General features: G+C 32.4%; 2 protein-coding genes across 4 annotated transcripts in view; one reads left to right on the forward strand and one right to left on the reverse strand.

The window, feature by feature from the left end:
* The window catches only part of LOC144973029 (general vesicular transport factor p115-like), a 32112-nt gene extending 26781 nt beyond the window's left edge, over positions 1-5331 (forward strand). Inside the window, exons 20-21 of the mRNA XM_078914975.1 lie at positions 1519-1680; positions 2037-5331. Of these exons, the coding sequence (XP_078771101.1) occupies positions 1519-1680; positions 2037-2096 (222 nt within the window). The 3' untranslated portion in view covers positions 2097-5331. The remainder of the gene's footprint in view (positions 1-1518; positions 1681-2036) is intronic.
* Positions 4790-23748, reverse strand: LOC144973030 (cilia-and flagella-associated protein 96-like). Of its 3 annotated transcripts, none has more exons than XM_078914976.1 (9): positions 23593-23739; positions 21511-21644; positions 18637-18856; positions 18074-18211; positions 15679-15754; positions 12002-12190; positions 11320-11495; positions 10837-10860; positions 4790-6620 (listed from the first exon to the last, which is right to left on the reverse strand). In XM_078914976.1, exons 2-9 carry the CDS (start codon positions 21602-21604, stop codon positions 6578-6580), a joined length of 960 nt encoding a protein of 319 aa, XP_078771102.1. In that variant the 5' UTR covers positions 21605-21644; positions 23593-23739; the 3' UTR covers positions 4790-6577. The 3 variants fall into 3 exon arrangements, with proteins under 3 accessions (XP_078771102.1, XP_078771104.1, XP_078771103.1); XM_078914978.1 differs by lacking the exon at positions 15679-15754 and adding an exon at positions 16882-16957 and having other exon boundaries at positions 6430-6620; positions 23593-23611; XM_078914977.1 differs by lacking the exon at positions 4790-6620 and having other exon boundaries at positions 9729-10860; positions 23593-23748.
* Between the last annotated feature and the right edge of the window lie 42 nt (positions 23749-23790).

The raw sequence follows: 23790 nt of genomic DNA on the forward strand, positions 1-23790 counted from the left end.
TATGAATTAAATCCAAATCTTATATTATTTAGCTTCTAAACAATTCTGGCTTAAAACTGATTTCTTCTTCTTCTTCTTCTTCTTCTTCTTCTTCTTCTTCTTCTTCTTCTTCTTCTTCTTCTTCTTCTTCTTCTTCTTCTTCTTCTTCTTCTTCTTCTTCTTCTTCTTCTTATTATTATTATTATTATTATTATTATTATATTATTATTATTATTATTATTATTATATTATTTTATTATTATTATCATCATTACTATCAGTATTATTATCATCATTATTACCACTATTTTAATTAATTTTTTTCGCCTATTACAAGAGCTGTAACCTGACAATAATTGCCTATTTGGACAATAAAGATTATTATATTATTATTATTATTATTATTATTATTATTATTATTATTATTATTATTATTATTATTATTATTATTATTATTATTATTATTATTATTATAAAATCCTTATATTCTACTCTTGCACTGATTGCAGTCGTCAAATTGTAATTTTTGTTAAGAGTACCATTCTTGTATTCAACATAAAGTTGAGACAAGCGAGACCATTTTGACTATTCCTTGCCTGATGCAATGATATGAATAGAACAAGTTATCATGTCTTTTATATCACATGCATTACAGTAAACAAGCACTTCCTGTGCAGACTGGTCTCATAGTACATTTAACAGTAGGTATAAGTTGTGCAGTTCTTCAGACTTTCTCAGTTATCAGTTTTTCCTTTTAGATACTGTCCTTTATATCAGAAAGTCTAACCTGAAGTAGTCATCCAGCATTTTTAGTGGTATGAGAGAGTGGCAGATAAAAGGTAATGAAGTCCTTTAGAGCCACAAGGTCTGTTAAGCTGAACCTAATCCAGGTCTCTATAGCGTTAAAACTGAAGTCCTTCAGAGCCATAAGGATAGATGGGGCCATACTTTATCTAGGTCTCAAAAGCGATAAAAGTGAAATCCTTCTACCAGAAGGCCCATAGAGCTGAAATTGAATCAGGTCTCTTTAGCGTTAAACAGACAGTAGCAGTAGCTTGCTACCCTTTCGATAGAATGCTAGTCTAATGGAAATCCTACAGGCCTAGCTATCCAATTGTTGCTGGGTGGACAATGGGGTCAGAAAAACCTCAGCTGCAGTACCAGTACCAGATCCTTTGCTTGTGAAGCCAGTGCTCTACCAATTGAGCTATTGGAACCCTCAAAAAGCAGTAAACTGGATTGCTATTTCTCTTTCGGTTTTTGGGGTGTTTTTTTTTTTTTGTTCTTTTAATTTTTATTCTTCTTCTTACGTTCCTCTAAATAGTTCTGAAATATGTGTATTAAACAGTGCCTGTCAAAGCATAAAGAAAAATACAAGAAAAAAACCATCACTAAAAAATCAGCCTGCCTCGTCTAGCGATCTGACCTCAGACCTTCTAATTACCAGTCAGACATTCTACCATTACACCACAGTTGGGAGGATATTAATGCTAAATGGCTCATGAACACTTGGTAACTTTTAAGAGTCTTTTTTTTCAGGAATTGGAAGAACAACAGCAAGAAGGTGGGGATAAGAGAAAAGACTTGATTGAGGAGATGGACACATTAAAGAAAGAACAAGATGATTTATTGGTCTTGTTGGCTGACCAAGATGCTAAGATCGACAAATACAAGACGATGCTGAAAAATTTAGGCCAAGAGGTAAGGACAATTTTAGAAGTTGTGATGCTTCAATACTTCATACCAAAGAAGCTGAAAATTCTTCAGATGCTATATTAGAATGATAAGAGAATGATATGTAAAATTTGTGTCAACATTTTTTGACAATTTGATTTATCATTCATTTGCTTGCTAGGTAAATTTCAAATACAAGCCTAATTTAACTTTTAATATTTCTATGCTAAAATGTTAACGCAAAGTCATTAAAAGTCAAACTAGTGATATTTTTGGGTTTTGTTGGGGTTTTTTTACTTAGTGATAAGTTTAATTGAATTGTTATTAAGTTTTTATTGGTTTTATTTTCTATTTCCAAACTTTTTCTTTTTTAATTATCACAGGTGGAAGATGATGATGATGAGGATTTGGATATCGATGATGATGATGATGTGGAGGATTAGAGCAGCTGTTACGGTGAACAGGGCCCGAAAATAAACTTTGAATCAAGTGCAATTGACTGTTGTCTCCACAAGCAAAACAACTAATCAGTGACAGATAACCCTGCATTTGCTGATAAACTAAATGATTTCTTATTGTGTTGTCTCTGATTTATTTGATCCCAGCATTTTATTAATTTTAACTCCTGGGTCCTCTGACCTCCCTTGGTGGGCAAAGAGGTTACTTGCTGTATCTTCTATCCCCATATCTGTATTCACTTTCTATGTTGCTCTCTGTCTTTGTTCTGGATTGAGATTGGTCTTTTTTTCTCCTGGTCCTGGCGGGGATTCTTAGCTGGGAGGGAGACAGTCAAATGTATAGTGTCTTTTTTGAGAGATGATGTTTTTTTTTTCCTTGAAGATCATCTCTCTGTTATCTACTTTTATAATATTTTTTAAAAATGTATTTGAGTGTATCCTTCATAGCAGGATTCTTTGCTTGTGCCTGCATGGGACTTTTTGGTAATGTCAAAATTTGCACATCGGTAGATTTCTCGTGGAATCGTCTGTTCTCTGTTTGAACCATTCCCTTTGTCTTCCTTTTCTTTTGTGCTATTAACATCAGATCTAAAACTTTTCCTCTCTATCATCTTCCTTTTTACTGGTGCTGGAATGACCTAAAACTGCCGAAAGCACTATAAAACCTCTAAAAACAAAAACAATTTTAACTCATTTTATTAAAAGTCTTACTACTTTATCTAAGACTTTTCAGGTACTGTTCAATTGTGGCAAAGCTTCAAATGTAGACATATAGATTAATGTTATTAGAATTATCAAATATTACACAATTTCATTGAGGTGATGATTTTGTACCATTTTCTTTTCAGTAAATTTATTTGTCATTTATTTAGAGAATGTGCAATGACAGCAATGCTCTGCTTAACTTAGTCCTTTACTTTACATTAAAAAGAAGGATTTAATTTGTTAGTAAAGTTTACATGTTCAAAAAGTTGTCAATCGATTTTTCCTCAGAGACAATATGAGCATTTTTTCTGACTCTTTGACTCATTTTTAGTCTTTTCCTCGGAATGATTTATTTATTGGGTCTCGCTTAGATCTGTTAGAAAGTAATCTGCTACAAGTGTCTTGCTCAGATGGCTGGCAACACTTGATACTGTTTTCTATTTAAGAAAACAAAAAACTTCTGATTTCATGGGCCTCATTGTTTTAAACTCCAAAGAAAATACAACCTGTAGAACTTAACCAGCTTGCACAAGTATCCAGAGCTGGACCATGGAGAGGGAGAGGGGGATGTTGCTTAGTTGTATAAAGGATTAAGTTCAGTCATTGGTTTGCTTTGGTCAGGAATTACTGGCAGTAGACTGAAGGGCACCAATAGAAGTTGATGTATTATCATAATCTTAAACTGATATGGTTTTGTAGATGATCAGGGTGATCATATTTAATTAATAAAATGTCTTATTTTTTCACGCTCTGAAATTAGGTACGGCAAACCCTCTTATCGAGTCATGGCTTTATTGGCAAACCGAGAATTTCAACTCAAAGCGTCACTCTCTTTTTCTCATTTTCAGTCCGTCAAATAAAAAGTGTTTGGTATCAAACTAAATCTGAAATCTTCATCTTTTAAAAATAAGCTTTGTTCATAGGATTTGCCGTTATTTTATGGCTTTGAGTTGAAGAAGAGGAGTAAACTCCGATTTTTGAACCGGCGCTCCGCTACTCGAACACCGTAACTGACGGTCGTCTTTTCTCTCCGCTCGGCTGATCGCGTCAGCGCTATTAATAGTAACGTCAATGGCTGCATCAGAAAGAAAATTGAACAAGCTTTCATTCGATACCAGATTCGCATTTATATGATTTTTTTCAAAGTTTGAAGTTTCAATTTAAAAACTTTAAATTGATAAAAAAAATTAAGAAAAATTTGAAAATTTGGACGATTCTGGTATCAAAAGAAAGTTTAAAATCTCAGCTTTAAAATGATGTATACAAAAGCAAGATTTATAGCTTTGCGTTCACCAGCCAACTGAAAACGAAACTACAACTACAACATTTGCCGTATTCACTTCACTCATACACCGGCTCAGGCAAAGGGCACAATCGCTGATATTTCGTAACTTCGCGTTGAAATTTACAATTTTGGCTTTGTCAGCTACTTTTGGGGCAAATTATTTCTATTTTACTTAGAGTTGAGCTCAGGAAAAAAATACACATATTGTTTATAAAAGATATGTATTGTTAGAAAGTCACAGAGGTCTGGCTTGAATATTTATGAAAATACGGCATTTTGAAAACGGACAAAGGTTGCTTTCAAAACAGCCCAAATTTGGGCAATTTTCTACAAATTTCGAAATTACATATCTTTTTAAATTTTTAACCAATTTTAATAATTTTTAAACCATTTTGATCAGAAAAAAAAGTTCTATCTATTGAATGCAACTTAAAGACAGCAATTATATAATCTAAATTTGGGTTTTCCGTACCTACTGAAATGAAACTGATCATCCATTGCTATCTTTCAAGTGAGATCGATAAATTAGGATTTAAAATTAAAGTGAATTTATGTTAACTTAGGATGTTAAAAATATGGGTTTTTGGGGATTTTTTCTTTTTCTTTGAAAGGCAAGGGAGATATAATAGTGAATGAAAGTTAATGGACAGCATATAAAGGATAAGATGTATAACTCAGACCTTCAAGATGTCATTTCATTTTCTTTATTTTATGAGCACAGTAAATATGGAAATAAAATCTAGACTTTTGATTAAGTTGTTGGGGTTTTTTCGTTTGAATTTTAAAATAAAGTTAAGTTGTGAATATTTTCTTATCAAGTTTTTTTACCTTTGGATCCTAAATAGTTGAAAACCCCATGCCAATATATAAAAATAAAAGATATAAAATATCGTATTTGGGCCAAAGTGTCAATTCACTTTGTCAAAATGTTGCAACTTCATGATGCTTTTAATTCATTGCATGGTTTGAATGTTTGGTCTTTGGGTTTTGCATTTTTTAAATGTATATGTGTGTGTCAGAGCTTGTGCATGTGTCTGTGCGTGTATGTGTGTGTTTATTTGGCAGAGAGAGAAAGAAATAGATAGATTGAGAGAGAGAGAGACTGTTCGGAAATTGATCACTCTTCCCGTGTTCTAATGTATGAAAATTGTGGAAAATACGTCTTTTGATTCATTTAAAATAGAATTATATTATTTATTGTTGCCAATAAAATTTATGTGATAATTAAAATGGTGCTCCTTTGTTATTTCAACTCCATGTGTCAGTTTTTATGATTCTATTAGATGAGTTTCAACTAGAATATTTTACTTTTTTTTAATTACTACTTGATGTTTGTAACATGTTCATGCTTCAGGCAATGTTCTGTGACATTTGTGCACTCTTACATATTCCCTTCTAAACGATAGCATAATATTCAATATATCATTGAAACCACATAAAAATGCTAGCTATCTAAAATATATCAGAAGCTCATTCCCTTTTATAAATACCGTCATATTTTAAAAACTACTTTTAAAACCCTCTACTTATTGTAATCTGTTTCTGGAGAGCATGTTGCTTTTAACAACTTCCATCTCGTGCTTCTATTTTTTCTAGCCATTTCTTCTCCCTTCTATATCACTTATTTTTTCTTTCCATGTTGTAGTCATATGTCTTTGTTCTGAAAGAAACCATTTGGTTTTCCCCGAGATCTGCTTTTGTTCCATTCTTTGAGGAAGGCATAAGGCTGTGGATATTTTTCTGGAGATCCATTTACGGCCATTTGTTGTTCATGTGACATCATATATACTGAATCCCCTAATCTCTGGGTGATGGGAGGATAACGGGGTAGATAATTTTTAAGATTAGATTCAACTAAGAAAAGGTCTCATCTTGAAAATTGAGCTCAACAAAGTAACTTTTATTTAAAACACCATTTAAAATTTTTAAACAATTTTTGTTGAAGATAAAATATGAGGATGAAATACACACAACTGATATCAGAAGCTTGAATTTATTCACATAGAGAGTTAAAAACAACTGAAAGTGCATAAAATGAAGAAAAATTCTTAGGAACGAAAAATACATTGTTTATAGAAATAGTAATAAGATATTTTGTCATGTTTACATCACTGAGCAATGTTTGTAGGTAAATGAATTGTATCTCGAGATCATTGATACAAATCATCTCGCGGTTTAAAAAAGAAAGTGAAATAAAAGGCATGTTACTGTTACCGCATTATTTTTCCAGGTTTCATGTAGAAGTAACTATTGAATTTTTTTTAAAAAGTTGAGCCACGAATTAACTCTCAAAACAGGATCAAAATTTTAAGATTCTACTGACATTTTCTTTCCTTTTTAAGAATGTTGTGTTCCTAAATTTAAAAATTGCTGTTATTCCTTTGTCATCCAGGAAGTGTTTTGTTTTTTTTCCATCGGGATAGAATTCAAACGCCAGTATTCAAGTCCATCTCAGTAACCTCGGTTGTCATTAAAACTAAGCCGATGAGGTCATGTATGGATTTCTGTATGTGATAACCCTGGAAGACAAAAGTGTAAATATGAGGGAGGATTCCTCTTTGTAGTCAGTCAACCACGCTTGTGTTGAATGCTCATTAAAATCCATTACTTATGAAATTATTTAGTTATTTTTAATTGAAAATGATTTTTTATTTTTTTTTATAATTAAGACATAAGGAAAAAAAGAAAGAGAAAAATATCTAATCAATTTCATTTCTTAGCCTAACAGAACAGCAATGCAAGCATGATTGACTGGATCAGTATGTAACAATCTCAATGATACCAATTTGTATCACCACATTTTTTCCCCTTTCATTTGCATTATGAAATTATTTTTAAATACTTGTCAATGCACCATCAGATAGAAGCAGATAATAGTTGGTTGGTAGTTGAATAAAAGTAATGCTATATACAGTACTATATCCATATCCATGGATTCAATCAAGCCGAATTCCACCACACTTTGCAATACAGCATGCTGAAGCTGGGTGACAGAACTTTATTTACATGGTTTTTATCTCCCATGAGCATTGGATTTTGTCATGCTCAGATTCTAAAACTAGAAAACGTTTTGGCTTCTCCCAAAAGCGTTCTAGAATCCAGGGAGTACATTAATAACAAACACATGCACAAAAAAGAATTCTTTTTTTTTTTAACACAGATGAGATTTGGACAATTTAACAAAAGGAACGAACCCAATACCGCAGGAGATAGTGGCCTCCCTTGGCCAGAATCCCTGCTTTTATGTCTAGGTTTGTTCAGATTGGAGCTGCCCCCATTTCTAGTACCTAAGCTGGTCCTCATGTTATCAAAATCTCTGTAGGAAGGTAGTGCGAAAAAGCACTGTTAAAATTTATTTCTTAGTAGTGGAGGGTTGGAGAAATTTTCACCTTCACCCCTTTGAACTTCCTTTACTCGTTGGTCTGCTTGTTTTGGTCTTTTTAAACATACAGTGCAGCATGTAAATCTCGAAATCATGGAAATCTCGAACACATGTAAATTCCCCGTTTTAATCCCTTTATTTTCATTGTACTAGCAACATGAAAATCTCTAACACTATCAAAGGCTAACATGGAAATCTCGAACAAAATGGACCTTAACCTTCACATTTATTGTGAAAATTCTTTTGCCTTATGTTTGTATTGAACGGAAACAAGAACTGCCATCGCTCTATGTGGCCTTAAATGTATTAGTCAATGTTTTAAGCATGCTTGCATGGGGTATGAGAGTGTGTGTGTGTATGTGTAAGTGTGTGTGTGGGGGGGGGGGGGTGCGAAGCATGTTTGACCATTGTCTGATGCAAACGTCTCACTCTATTGTGTACCAGTACCAGTGGGGGTTAGTGAGGCAATGATGACCCGAGGCTGTGACTATTATTGTATTGATATGAAAGAAGTGATTAGGGGTGAGTGAGAAGAGAGGCTTGAGAAAGATAAATGAGGAGTGCTAGGGATTGGGTACCGGATTCGTAGGTTAAAGCCGTCACATGCTGAATGTGTAATCAACAGTGGGATGTTCTGGCTTTGTCTTCTTATAATAGTACACACATTATTCCACCTGTTATTGAATGAAATAAGACGCACTTAACACTACACCTCATTATATTGGGACCTCACTGAAACAGCCTATGTTTACCCCCTCCCTCACATTCTTCAGCATATTCTTCATAAAATACCTAACACGCAAATCTCGAATAAACAGGTCTGGTTCCAACTTGTTCGAGATTTCAGTGCTGCACTCTATATATTTATCACAATGATTTTATCAATTGATCAAATAATCACAAGAAGACTTATAACCTTCTCTTCCTCTTTTAACGCACAATTACACATGTATCCACACTTAAGTGTCAGCTTCTCTCACACATGAAAAACCAACATTGCAAGGAAAACTGACTAGAAAATGAATCCATATGGCTTTGACATCTCATTACATTGGCAAGGCTTGGAATTGCTTGATCAGCAAACAAGTAGTATAGCCTTGAGGTATGCTTATAGTGATAGTTGTGAAGTAGGCACAAGCGCCTTGATTTTATCTTCTAGAAAATTGTAAAGAATTTCCGAGATCTGCCCCAACAAGACAGTTAAGATATATAATTTCCTCATGGGTGGCCAGACTTCCTCATAAGCCATCTATGACGAAATGATAGTATAACTTATCTGATGAGCGTTTTTATGTAATTTTTTCTATACTCTTCAATTATAAAAATCATGTGATTATTATCACTCTTTAAAAACATTTCTCTACCAATATTTTTATCAATGGATAATTGGGTTTGTGACACCAAGATGGATTTTACAGTTGGGGTTAAGTATTAGGAATATGAGAACATGCTGGGTAAAGTATTTTATCATACACCCCTTAGTTATAGGCAAATCCAACAATCCTATATTAATATATCCCTTATTCATTAGGAAATCCTATCATTCTTTGTAAAATAAAAAATATGTGTGAAATAAATGTTTATATCAGCTTGACATACATTTGATTAGTTAAAAATTAAATAGGTCAAAGTAAACGTAAGCTCATTGGTGTGTTTAGATTCAGTAGGTAACGATATCTAGTTGATTTAAAGTCAAACAAATGAGACTTCAATTCACCCCAAAATGTAATAGTCAACAAAAGGGATCAACATTTTTTTAAAATTAGAAATATATTTTTAGAACTTATTTTCAATTTTTTTTTTAGGTATGCACTTTTGCATTTGAAATTTCATTTTAAAATGAATTCACTTTACACAGAAATCCCAAAGATGCGCTGCAATTGGAAATTCATTTATAATTTATAATCGAGGGTAAGAGGAACCCTACATCACTAATTCTTTTTCTTAAAAAATCACATGAAATGTTTAAAAGTTAGTTGGGTTTTTTTTTGGGTTTTTTTGTTTGTTTGTTTTTGTTGAGGATTTGGATAAATTTCTTAAATTGCTAAAGAGGACACTAATATAAGCAGAACAACTATTCTGAGAATCTGCAGTATATATATCTACGTGAAAGCATTAATCATAAGGTATTCAAGAAAGGAGTAGAAGAGGAATGCCTTCTCCCACTTACTGGGGAGGGAAAGGTATGTGACCAGCAATCAAAGGCATACAGCATGCGTGAAAATGAAAAAAAGAAAGACAGGTGTTGGTTTATGATGGTGTATTTTAATAAAAACCATTCTTGGAAAAGATCATACATAAAAACAATGTTTTCTTCTTGTTCTTTAATATATTTAGTATCACAGATAATAAAGATGTCAAACTGACATATAAAACCATTTATAAACAAACCTTTTAATGATCATTCTTTGAATACTGTTGTGTATCATGGTCTTGGGTGCCAGTCATTTTCTTAGGAATTAAGCTATCCATTTTATTGACTTCATTTATTCGTGACGTTTGAGGTTTACAACATATAACCACAGTGTAAAATAAAAACAAAAAATAAATTGTGTCGGGTAAATCATTTTGTGTTTAAACTTTAATATTTCTTTACGAATATTTTAGAATGTTAATTTAACAATATACATTGGAGCTGTTTCTGATAAATTTTTCAAAGTCAAAGAAATAACAAGTAAAATAACTCATTATCTCATCAGAAATTGAAATATTAAAAATAAATAAAAAATTAAAACCGGAAACTTAAGAATTAGAAGCATGCATGACTACAAAGAATTATGAATCGATATTTACAGATAATGCAATGTTCATTGATATGATGGAATAAGAGAGATTGGTAAATAGATTTGATAAAATATTATGAGCATCTCATGACAATGTTAGTGTAACTCAAATACATGCAAGCATTTCTTTTTGTTGTATTTGCTTTCAAACCAGTTAATCATTCAAATAGTTTGAATTGTCTTTGACAGGTTGAAATGACGTATATAAATAGAAAAAAATTCACCCATGGTATTTAATGATGGATGCTAACAATGACTGTTATTTCTCATAATCCATAATGTATTACACTTCACAGCAAACGTTCTTTCCTTTTTAAATGTACCGATGAGATACCACATGAATTAATACTATTCAAATGGTGAAATGCTTATCGTTGAGAGATATATCAAATGGTTCTTAGTCTTAATGAAAAGATCTCATCGAAAAAAGATGACAATAAGACAAGTGCATAAGTTAAATTTCACTGAGCCACATAGTGTGTGTGAATGTAGATGGGTGTTGGTGGTGGTAGGGGAAGTGGAGGAGGTGGTGGTGGTGAGGGTGGTACAAATTAAATCACTGTCATTGACCTGTGGTTCATGGAGTTCATCGACCTGTAGAGGGATTGAAATAATACAGAAGCGTAAATAAGCTTACTGGTCCAAGATAAATAATAAGAAAAATAACAATTAAGATGCCTATGAGGAAAATGATGGTGATGATTGTGATGTGGATAAGGTTAACATAAAAGAAAACAATAACGACGACGAAGACAGATGATCATGGTGATGATGATAATGATGATGATGATGACGACAACGATGATGGTAGTGATGGTGAATTCGGGTAGTGGAGATGACACAAAGTTTACTATCGAAGAAAGTTAACATTATGGGTTTCCTATTTCTCAAAATTGTTGGCAAACGATGGATTTGGCATTAAACTTGAGGAGAAATGTGAGGTGATAAAAATGGTTGCTTACATTCAACGCTTTTTGATTTTATTTTTTTTCACAAAGTGTTTCATTTGGGATTAAGGTTATGATTGGTTTATGCTGTTGGCTAAATACTTACCTAACAACATTCTGGTTGATTATAGAAGTAGTTGGAGTAGTCTTGGGTCCTTGAGAAGGCATAAAGGTACGTCCAGACTTGTTGACCACGTGAATTGGACGTTTGTACTTGATGCCATAAGGGTCAGCAGAATGGGACGGATAGGGATCAAATGTTCCAGCTTTCATGCCAGCCAGCTAGATGATAGATAAGATTTTTAATAATATCAATTGGTTGCATTCAGTGGGATCTTGAATCAAATATATTCTAATTAGTGTTAAGGGTATCTAAATAACATTTCAGATCCAGTAATTTTCCTTTTGAAAATATTTTGTTAAAAATATATTTTCAAATAAATTCTTCCTAATATTTTACTTATATCATTATTTCACTTAAATTCAACATTATCGTGGATATGAAAAGCAGAGGGTTTTTTTTTTAAAGTTATAAAAAGACCCAATTTGTTTACAAAAGAAGAAAATGTTTAAGGATGCATAACAAACAAAACTGATGTTAGAAAATTAAAGATGAAATTTTCATATTCATGATTTCATTTGGTTTGAAGTAAAGTAATGACTACTTTTTGTATGAAAATTATTTAAGAATGGTGCAATTTAGAATTGATCAAATATAATAATTGTTTTATAGGAGAAAAATATTTTGATTGACAATAGGTTCCACACAAAATAACATGTTAACAAACCACTTTTCCAGGATTGCTTGGTTTGAATGGAGTAGGGATGTCCTTCTTTGTGACAGCAGATGCAGACTTTCTGACTGGAGGAAGAGGTTTATCAGTCCGATAAGGATTACCATCGAAATAGGAGGCAGGAGCCATGTTCAGGCGGAATGCACCAGCTTTCATCTGTGATTTGTGTTGAGCCACCTCTTTCTGTATTGTGTGAAGAAAAAAAATGTTTCCTATGAAAGTCTTGTGTAAAATTAAACTACTTAACAGAAAAACAGTACCTATCTAAGAAAGACATTATAGAAAGAATAGTACAGCACAGTCCATATGATTTTATTTTTTCCTCTTTTTTTTTTCAATAATGAAAAAAAAAAAGGATTAATATAAAAATTTATAAAACGAAAGTAAAGAAAAAAAAGCAAAGCTCCAACTTGAAATTGTACATTTAATGAAAATCGAGGCAAAAATATACGTTTCCTTTGATATAATAAAATTACTCTGAAATTATTACATCCCCATTTCTAACCTTTCTTGGCAAACTGCAATGAAGCATTTTTTCTCTATATATTTCCGAACAAGTAATGTAACCTGCATTACATATTAATCATGGGGCTATGTGGTCTTGTGGTATGGCACTTGCTTTTTGATCGGAAGGTCCTGGGTTCGAGCATTGTTTTGCACATAGTTGAGCCCTTAGAAAAGACTCTTTACTCATATTCTCTCACCATACTCAGATGTAAAATGAGTTCCTGGCCGTTAAAGCGTTATGTCTGTAGGAAAAATTGTATTATCGCCTAACAAGCGTCATGTCTTGTTCTATATGTGACGTGGTGGTGTTGGTCAGGGACCCTTGTAAAGTGCTTTGAGCACGTTTAGCGGAAATTGGGCTATATAAAAGCTCAAGTTATTGTAAAGCGGGTTTAAAAACAAACAATACTTTCTCCATGTTTTGAGTTCATTTTATACATAAAATCATTTTTGTTATGTGGAAATCAAACTTAAAACAGTCTTTTTGTTAATATTATATCTTATTATAGTTTCTTTTTAAGAATTCGATAAAGGGAAAGGTATGTCCAAAAAATTGTCAGAATTCAAGAGATTCTATTCCAATTCATTTGAAACTAACACAAAATAAACAGTTACTCTTAAGCTACTTTGATTTAAGAACGTGTAGCGAGCTTTGAGAATCAATCTGGGTGTTTTTAAATAAGGTTATCTTTTGCCACAAAAAAACTCTTCCTAGAGGGTGCTCTAAAGGCCCTGACAAGTTTAAGTCAGACGGTACTAAATCTAGGCTGTGGACTGGTAGGAGGGGGGGTCTATTGGTAGCACTACAAGAAGTGGCATTATTGTGCTGAAAAACAACAGCGCTGCTCAAGTACCGGCCTTGTACAATGATTAATGTCCGCTAGACAGTCTAGGCAATCTCTCAAATTTTCACTTTCCTATCAAATTTGATGGGCTCAATGACCAGAATAGTGGGGATTGGGGGGGGGGGGGGGTTGGTTTGTCTTATAGACGTGTGTGACTTCTATATATTGATTTGAGACTGAGTCATTAAATTCTCACCGTATATATTAATTATATCATTGAAATTTCAGAGCGGTTTACTTTAGAACAAAGGTCACACACCAGCTCTGGCATCTAGCTTTAACTCTGTCCAGTCTGTGATAGGACTGGTCATCTTGAAATAAAACATTTAATATTGCATCTTATTTTGACGTGATATTTAAAAAAAAAACAGACTTAGCAGACTTGAGTTTGAGCTTTCATGTAGAGCGATATCTCCTAGATTTGCTTAAAGTACTTTACAATGGGTCCCAAGTTAACACTAAACATGAAGGAAGAGATGTGGCCCCTGTAGGGTGCTGTTCGTTTGTCTAAAAAACAAAACAAAAAATAAAATAAACAACTCTGTTATCGACCAGGTACACATTTTACACCTGGGTGTGGTGATGGAAAATGAGTAAAGAGCTTTTTCCAATGATTCAACTTTGTACCTCTTAGAGCAAGACTTGAACCAGGTTCGAAGGCAAGTGTGATACCACAAAACCACATTGATACAACACTCTTATTAGAGGACTGCGTTTGTCACTGATTAAGCCCCTTAATTGTGTCAAACTCAGCGAACACAGCAAGGACCTATCACATGTCAAAAACAATGTCAAAGGGCTTGGTGATTTCTACAAGTGTAAAAAAACAAACTCACAAACTCTTTATAAACACAACGAACTAAAACAGGTAGTACCAGTCTCAAATGAGGAGGTCATTGGGATTGGCACTCAGACTCAGTCATTAATAAAGTAACTGAAGTGGGCGTGAAAGGCATTCACTCACTAGTGCAATGTTAAGACAAGCTGTTGTCATTTAATTTATTATCAAACGAGAGGGAATTGTGTTGATTAAATAGTCAGCCAAATACATTTTCTTTCATTGATCAGATGCAGTGATCGTAATAATAATAATATAATAATAATAATAATAATAATAATAATAATAATAATAATAATAATAATAATAATAATAATAATAATAAGTAATAATAATAATAATAATAATAATAATGATGATAATAATAATAATAATAATAATAATAATAATAATAATAATAATAATAGTAATAATAATAATAATAATAATAATAATAATAATAATAATAATAATAATAATAATAATAATAATAATAATAATAATAATAATAATAATAACAATAATCTCAGGTACCTACTGTATATTGTTTTCTGGGCAGAATAACAAGTGCCATACATTCCTTATCCCATTGATGCCCATCCCCCCTTCCCCCCCCCCCCCCCCCCTTTAAGGTTGACATGTATAATTTATTCTCATCATCTTCAATTTAATTATGAGAGCTATAACCATATAGATATTGCAACAGATACTAAGTAGGTACTATATCAAGCTTAATAATTGCATTTAATAAACGGCGCTCTCTGCACCCTCCCATCAATTATATTTTCTTTTAGATCCAAGTGTATTTTGGCAAGATAGAAAACACATTTAATATTCTTATTTATTCAGATTTTACTTTAATTTTAGAGTAAGAATGGTGAATTATTGAGAGGATGAAAAGTGCCGTAATGTCATCCTGTACATTTTATGTTAAAATTATATAAGGTTCTCAAACCAAAGGCATGGGATATTTTACACTCGTTTTATAATACTGTAAGTTGCTATTTTTTTTCTGATCCCCTGTTCATCCAGCAGTGAGTGGATCTGTTATATCTAGCAGAAAGTACTTTGTGATAGACTAGTGTCCTATCTAGAGGGAAGCAAGCAATTTCTATTGTTCGTTTCATGCTATATAAATCAGGATAAACTCCAGCTCCATGCGACTTATGGCTCTAAAGGACTAATACAGTAATCACATCTCTCCCAAATAATGATTATTCCCATTGAGTATTTAGAATTGTAAACACAAATTTCAATGTTTCAATATAATCGTTTTAAAAAATTAATTGTTTACGTGTATTTATCAAATTTGAAAACTGCTGTAATCAATTTGTCTCTCTTGCAAAATTGTTTATTGTCCAAAGTTTAATAAATGAAAATCATTCCTATTATTTGTCTCTCAATATATGTCATGTTCATTTACCTAAAACTGTGCCCTTAAGCTGACTGCATTGCATAAGTAGAATTATATGTATATAAAGTATTGTCAAATCATTTCCCACCTTTGCTCTTTTTCTGGCACTTTCGTAATCGTCTCCCAAGTGTGATGGATATATATTCAAACCCACTCCGGAGTAACTGGTGTTATGCATCCATGCAGTTGTTGGTTATGTAAGCAAATAATGGCACACATGCATACACAGAAAGAAAAAAAAATAAAATATATATATAAAATAATAGCAATAATATTCACTCTGAAAATTAAACCCTGAAATTAAATATGGTAACTTCAAGGGGAAGTCAAGTGAGCTTTCAAGCTGAAAAAAAGACACAAGTGAAGTAAATATCAATATTAATTTCCTCATTCAATTTGCATTATTACAGAGTTCCTGTATATCACAATTAATTAAAGGATAACTAAATTCGTACATCAAGCTGTAAACAGATTACGAGAACCCAACCTCCCCCCCCCCTCCCCCCACCATCCCCGCCAATTACCAACAAAAGGCAACAAATTCTGTTATTGTGTGATTTAAAACAAAGAAGTGGTGAACTTCAACAATGCCAAACACGTTTACTGAGCAATCTACTATTGTACTGTCTGTTTTAAGCCTAATCTGATAAAGCTGAAAATGCTAATGATGAGCTCACGTGGATTATGACTACAACAACATAAAGCGAAAATAGAACAAATCGCTTTTTTATAGAATGCTTTTATCTGAATTATATGCACAAATATTTTTTTTAAATAATTCACCACAAAATTTTAAAATATCGGAAAAAAAAACCCCAAAAAACAACAACAAAAACCCAAAACAACTCTCTTTGAGATATTTCGTGTAGTGTTATCCATTTCTTATATTATTGGAAAGGTTGTGGTGGGTTATTATCTAAAAGTATTTTAAAAGAATTATTTTTGGTCAAATTATTTAATAATCCCATGTTTGGTTTGTTTTAACTTGAAGGAAAGTCAATATGCACTGAAACTGATTGTTTTTCGGTTGATAAAAGTTGAAAACAATTCAGACAATTTTCCTTTTCATTTTCATTTTCCTATTGATAAAAGATGTTTATGACGCAGTGTACCTCAAAAAAAAAAAAATAAATAAAACACACACACACACAGAAACATGCTCAAATAAAGAGAAAAAAAGGGAAGAAAAAGCACGCGAAAAGATATATGTACGATCAACTACCATTAGTAATATTGTTAATGCAGTCATTTTCACAGCAACCATTGCAACATTTTAAAAAATATGACCAACCCGAATAACTTGCTTATTGCTATCATAGGGATCACTCAAATTGTTGGGGTATTTGCCCAGTGTAACTGGTACATATCTGAAATCATTGAAATCAATGTAGTTGCTTTTTAAAGTCCATTTCATCAAATAAGAATAAATAGATTGAATACTGTTGAACATTATGGTACAAAGACGTGCACTGTTAAATGTCTAGCAATGAAACGTGATTTAGAAAAGCTTTCCTGGTAGAGTTTAAATCATAGCAATTATTTATTTGTAAGCCTTACAATGTCAAAGGGATAATAATTATGTAGATCGTTGGTAGCTTTGAGGTTCCTATGGTCCTCATTAATAATGAAGATTAAAGCTAATTAAGTATATTTTTTTTTCAAGTATGACCAGTATTAAGTCAGTGTTTTAACATCTGAGTCAAAACCCCGAAAGATGCTAAACAATTGTCATTAAATTTGAAATCAAACTTAGTCCTGGCATATGTTCAATGAAATATATAAGAGAAATCTATGAATTATTTGGTAAAGATACAAAAAATTAAACTATTTACATCAGTACAATGAGTCAACACTCATATTTATCCCATATCATTTGAACAATTGCTCAGATGATTCTGGGGGATGACAATAATGATGATGATGATGATGATGATGATGATGATGATGATGATGATGATGATGATGAAGATGATGATGATGATGATGATGAAGATGATGATGATGTGATTTGCAACTACCCAGAAGAAAAATATAGGCACACAACTAAAATCATAGACAGAGTACATCATTACACATAATTTATGGACGTATGAACAAGGATATCATTCATAATCAACATCAACCGAATGCAATACAAATTATATCTCCTAATCAAATAAGTTTAAATGTTTGAAAAGGAGGGGGGCGGGGTATAGGTTTGTTTTTTTAAATTATTTTTAGGATAATTCATCTGACTCCTTTTCTAATGACAAGGAGAGAGTTCCATTCAGCGGGGACAGAAATAAGAGACTCATGCTCAAAGATTTTAGTACCTTTTAACAGTAGCAGTAAAAAAACAGTCGATCATTGGATCAACAATTTCTTTTAGAGGTGTGTTTACTCATTTGATCTGAGAAGTCATCATTTTCTAAACACTGTTTAGTATGTATCTTATTTACGGTCGATGTAGACAGATTGTAATAGATGTCTTGTCTTGTTCTTACCCATAGCCTGTTCCCTTTTTCCCTGGGTTTGTGAGGACATTCTTCTGAGAAGTTTTCTGAGAAGATTTGCCCTTAGAAACCGGGCTAAATGCAGATACATTGCCTCCTACCGTTCCGAAAAATGTTCCAAGTCCATTCCTGAAAGTAAAAGAATACGGGTAGGAAATATTTATCTTAAAATTGAATCAGGTATGAATATTTTAAAAAGGGGGTATTGAATATTAATAATATATTTTGGGGATTTGATACCTTTGAGACAAAGGTTTACAGATTTTAGGGTGAAATCTATGAGTAAATAAAATCAGACTTGCTTTGATTATATGCACTCCATCAAATCTGATAATAATAATAATAATAATAATAATAATAATAATAATACTACTACTACTAATAACAATAATAATAATAATAATAATAATAATAATAATAATAATAATAATAATAATAATAATAATAATAATAATAATAATAATTGAATATATTAAATTTATTAAATGGGAGAAAATATTTTCAACTAAAGCCTGCTATTTCTTATAATTTTGCGATAACTTGATTATACTTACATTGTCTTATCCCCATTTGTAGGAAGGAAAGCCTTTGAGAGATTTTTCTTCCCTTCTTCCATTCTATGTCTTCTTCTCATTTTAACAGGATCACTATAGCCCTCTCCTTCAAATACACGACCATATTTTTCTGCGAAGTAGCCATCTTGCCTAGCACACTTCTCTTTGCTTCCCCCTGGGAGCATTTGTTTGCCCTTACCAGCTGGTTCATTAAAATAACCTGGTAAAAAAAAAAAGAACGATCATATTGACTTACTCGACAAATTAATTGTCACAACAATAAATGAAATAATTATAGGAACTCAGAGGAGGCAGAGGAGAAGGAAGAAGAAGTAGAAGAAGAAGAAGAAGGAGGAGGAAGAGGAGGAGGAGGAGGAGGAGGAGGAAGAGGAGGATAAGAAGAAGGAGGAAGAGGAGGAGGAGGTGAAGAATAATAATAATAAAAAGAAGAAGGAGGAGGAGGAGGAGGAGGAGGAGGAAGAAGAAGAGGAAGAGGAGGAGGAAGAGGAGAGGGGAAAGGAGGAAAGAAAGAAAGAGGAGAGGAGGTGAGGAGCGGTGGGGGAGGAAGCAAATGAGTAGAAGAAAGAAAGAGAAGCATGTGTATAATATATTCTCCCCAAAATAGCTAAATGCTTCGACGTTCAGACACAGACATACCTAGTAAAGACTCTCTCTCTCTCTCTCTCTCTCTCTCTCTCTCTCTCTCTCTCTCTCTCTCTCTCTCTCTCTCTCTCACCCCTTTCTTTTAGTTTAGAGATGTTCATCTGAGCAATTATAAAGCAAGACAAATATGAATAAAGAAAAGTCCCCCTAAATTATCATCTCTTCCAATATCGTTGTGTGGCTTTGCCCTAGAATGAAACACTGGTTCTGCTTGGCTCCTCGGTTAAAATTAATACGAAAAGATGACACAAAGGAAGTGCCTTGCTGGATTTGATTTCTTTTGGCCTTTCTCTCTGTCTGGATTTCTTACACTTTATCAGTAGCTGACTTTCAAAATGTCCTAAGTCACATCCTGATAGAAAATGAGTTTACACTCTCAAGCTATCTTTTGGACTCTATAGAATCACCAGAGAAATTTGGAGTTTCAAAACACTCATGGTATTATTTTATGATGAACACAAGTATTTTCCTCTTTAAGTCAATTGAAAAATTACAAAAAATGACGGTTTTCTTTGAATGGTGAAAATGGGACAGTATGTTTTGAAAGTCATCTATTCATATATAAGGTGCGAGAAAGAAAAAAACTGGAAAAAATAATGACTTTATTTTAATACGAAGTAAAAATAAGAAAAAAAACGAAAATTTACATTCAACAAAAACAATACATTAAGTTATTACTTGCCAAGTTTAATCAAAAATGGTTAAGAAACTATGCCGTTTGTACGAAAGTCATATAAAAATCATGATATCGAAAGTTTCCAAACTTGCGTCTTGTTTTAGCAGATCAGTGTTACCAGTGTAAGAAGTTGTCCTGTGAGGTTGAAAGTCAGATGACTGATTGGGACAAAAAAGTCCTTCAGCCACCAGGCCCATGGAGCCGGAGTTTATCCCCATTTCTTTAGCATGAAACGGACAATAGCAATTGCTTGCTACCCTTTGAATAGGATGCAAGTATATCACAAAGTACTTTCCACTAGATCTGACAGATCCAGCTACCCAATCACTGTTGAGTGGACAGGGGGGTCTAAAAAAAATCTTGATTGCACCTGGGATCGATCTCTGTCCCTTTGCTTGTGAAGTGAGTGCTCTACCAACTTGAGCTATCAGGAACCGCTGAGCTATTAGGACAAAGTCTGGAATGTTTCTTTTTCTTCTAACAATGCTACATAATTTTCAGGGCGGGAAGATAAAATTTAATTTATCTTTAAAGATGAATGGCCTCCAATGAGTCCTGACTCGAATCAAATCGATTGCGGCATTTGTTCATTTATGGCCAAGTTTAGAAGGGTCATACAACAGTTGACAAAGAAGAAGAGTTAAAAGAGTCAATTCAAAATGCATGGGATGAAATCACAATTCAAGGACAATAGAAAATCAATAAAATCATTAAAAAAAAGGCTACATACAGTCAAAGCCTAATGGGGGATCGCCGGATTACATCAAAATTTGAGAATTACGTCAAAATCTTTGATATGGCAAATTTGTGGTCAAATTAACATTTTTCAATATATTTTCCTGAAAGCTTGAATTCAGTAAGTTCAATAAATAGCTGTGATTGGGGTAAAATTTCAGATTTGCACCATTTATGATCTGGCAGTTACAGGCTTCTAAACTTTTCCTCTTTTTTTTTCTCGCAATATAATAATCCCGAAATAATAACATCTCCGTATTGTTATCATTGTTCAAAACTAATACACATAAAATACTCTTATATTGAGCTCAATTCTGTCTCTTATACGATGCTCAATACGCTTTATGCTCCAAATTATTATAGTATAATCAAAGTTTTACCTGGCACAGTACAAGCTGTCAGTTAAGTATAATATTATCATTTGTACTCTTACATGCCTGTCAAATCTAAGTAGAATTCCAAACAATGGATATTGAGTACATAACCGTAAAACACCATATCAATGTTGCAAAGATATTGATCATGCACAAATTGAGATTAATCATATCATTGACCATGCTCACTGCCGTCTGGCTTTCACAAATATAGATATATAATATATATATATATATATATATATATATATATATATATATATATATATATATATTATATATATATATACTATACATTATAATGTGCTATAATTGTATTTTATATTGGTATCAATGTGAACGCAAAAGTTCTATTATTATTATTACTATATATTAATTTTAAAAAGCTGTTGATGAAGATCAAATATATATATTTTTAAAACAAACCTTTCCCTTGTGGCTTGTACTTGTCTCCAATTGTGACATATGTCATTTCTTGGAACAAACCAATTCGTTCCATGTCATTCTTTTTATCGCCCATGATTTCAGTTATTATCTTCAAGCACTGTTTGAAAAATGTCCTGAAAAATAAATTTTTAATATCAAATTGAGAATTCATAATGACTATTTAATTATTTTTAGTATTGAAAGGAAAACAAAGATCGTTATAATATGGTTGTCCATGTACGGTAAGTAAAGCCAGGTCCTAAATCATTAGCCATATAGCTAAAATCCATGCATGGAAGATTTAAATTAAGATCTATTTATTAAGTATAAATTGTGAAATATGTACTACTATTGATGGATGCAAGCCAGTCTATTAGAAAACCAAGATGTCACATCAAGTTTCTGGGTAATCAAAGGAAGAAATTTGTGCTGTAACAAGATTGTTCAATGCAAAAGGTCAACGTTCATTGAAATTCATTCTGATACGATTATCATCTGTTTCTGATTCAAAACAAAGTGCCAAGATTGTGAGATTTTTACTCATATAAATAGACGACTCACTGTTCATTAATTTTCCGTAGAGTTAAAATTCTAATTAATCATTGATAGAATAACAAATCAATAACATTGAGGAACGTCTCAGGTCAATGAATTTGAAAACAATTGTCTGAAACTTTGATGTGCAGTATGATCAAGTATCTTACCACCTTCTTTAAAACTTAAATGATGATAGAGAAAAATCAGTGGGGCTTAATTGGGATCCTGGACTAAAAACCACCATGAACAATTTTTTACTTCCTGCTTAATGGTGGGTTAACACAATACACCAAAACAAAAATGCGTAAGTGACGAAAATTGAGACCCATCGCCTTAGATTGGTTTTATATTGGGATGAAGTGGATGCCAAAATGTGATTTTTTTAGTTAAAGATGATCAGACATTAAATTTTTGGTTTATGCTCTTTATAAAACTATACTACTACTACTACTACTACTACTACTACTACTACTACTACTACTACTACTACTACTACTACTACTACTACTACTACTACTACTACTACTACTAATAATAATAATAATAATAATAATAATAGTGCATAATTTCTATACCACCCCTTTCCACCAAAAGTGCTCAGAAGCGCTTATACATATATGCACATGCGTTCTTATATATAATTCAACAAAATCAATAAAACTTAAAAAATATTATATTTTTATTTTTCACAATAGATGTACATTTTCAGCAATAATCTTACCCCGATATAAAAACGTTTTGAGACAATGGCTCATACCTGGCTATCTTCTTTTCTTTTTTTTTCTTCATTAAGGAAAATATCTACAGATTCTGTTTAAATTGGTTTTGGTTCTGTTTTTCTCTTTTCACTTTTCTTTTTAAACAACATTTATTTTTATATGAATGATGTCAAGCAAACATAAATTGGGCAAAAATAATTCTCTCTATGGTATCAAGAGTCAAAGAATTCCTGACTGCACACAAAGTCTGTGGTTTGTATTCGTTATAGATTCATTTAGAACACACTTTATTTGCTTTATGAATTACCCCGTTTGTGTTAATGTGTTGAAGTTTTTTTTTCAAAATAATATATTTATTTCCTTTTTCCTTTCAGCCATATAATATGTGCAGCTAATACATCAAACATTTGTTACTAGGCCTATTCACCAAAATAATTCTAATAAGAAATGAATATAACATGTCATATCATATGGAAAAATACAAATATTTATCAAGAATTAAGTTCTTCTAATTCCTTGTCATTTATTGCCGACATGAAAATTAATCAACTTCAAAAAGCGATCTCTGAAAAATTGAGAAAACTAATTTTCTAAGCCTACATGCATCAGATTATTTTCCTTGTGATATTTTGAAAGCAGACTTAAAAAATATAAACATTAACATTAAAGTCCGTTCGTAATTTGGGGGAAAACCTTGTGATTTTTCTTTACACTTGACCCCGTAGTTAAGAAATTCGAAAGTTTAAAAAACACAGGCGACCATAGCCATAACACACTTTCAAAAAGGACAAAATTAGCCACTAATTTTAATTATTGCTATTTTTACCTTTGTCCCAAGCTCAAATAAAATATATATGTAACCAAAACTTATATGTTCTTCTTGAGTTTTCGTTTATGCGGCATTAATTTTTGTTCGTTTGACACTCATAAACGTTTATCTCTGATGGGCCGACATTTTGTTGAACTAATCTCTATGGAGATTATGAGAAAAGACCCGGAACTGTTTCCTTTGTAATCATTCACT

The sequence above is a fragment of the Berghia stephanieae genome, chromosome 5, assembly GCF_034508935.2.
Source record: "Berghia stephanieae isolate SIO BIC M18660-M18661 chromosome 5, UCSD_Bste_1.3, whole genome shotgun sequence".
NCBI classification, from domain to species: Eukaryota; Metazoa; Mollusca; class Gastropoda; order Nudibranchia; family Aeolidiidae; genus Berghia; species Berghia stephanieae.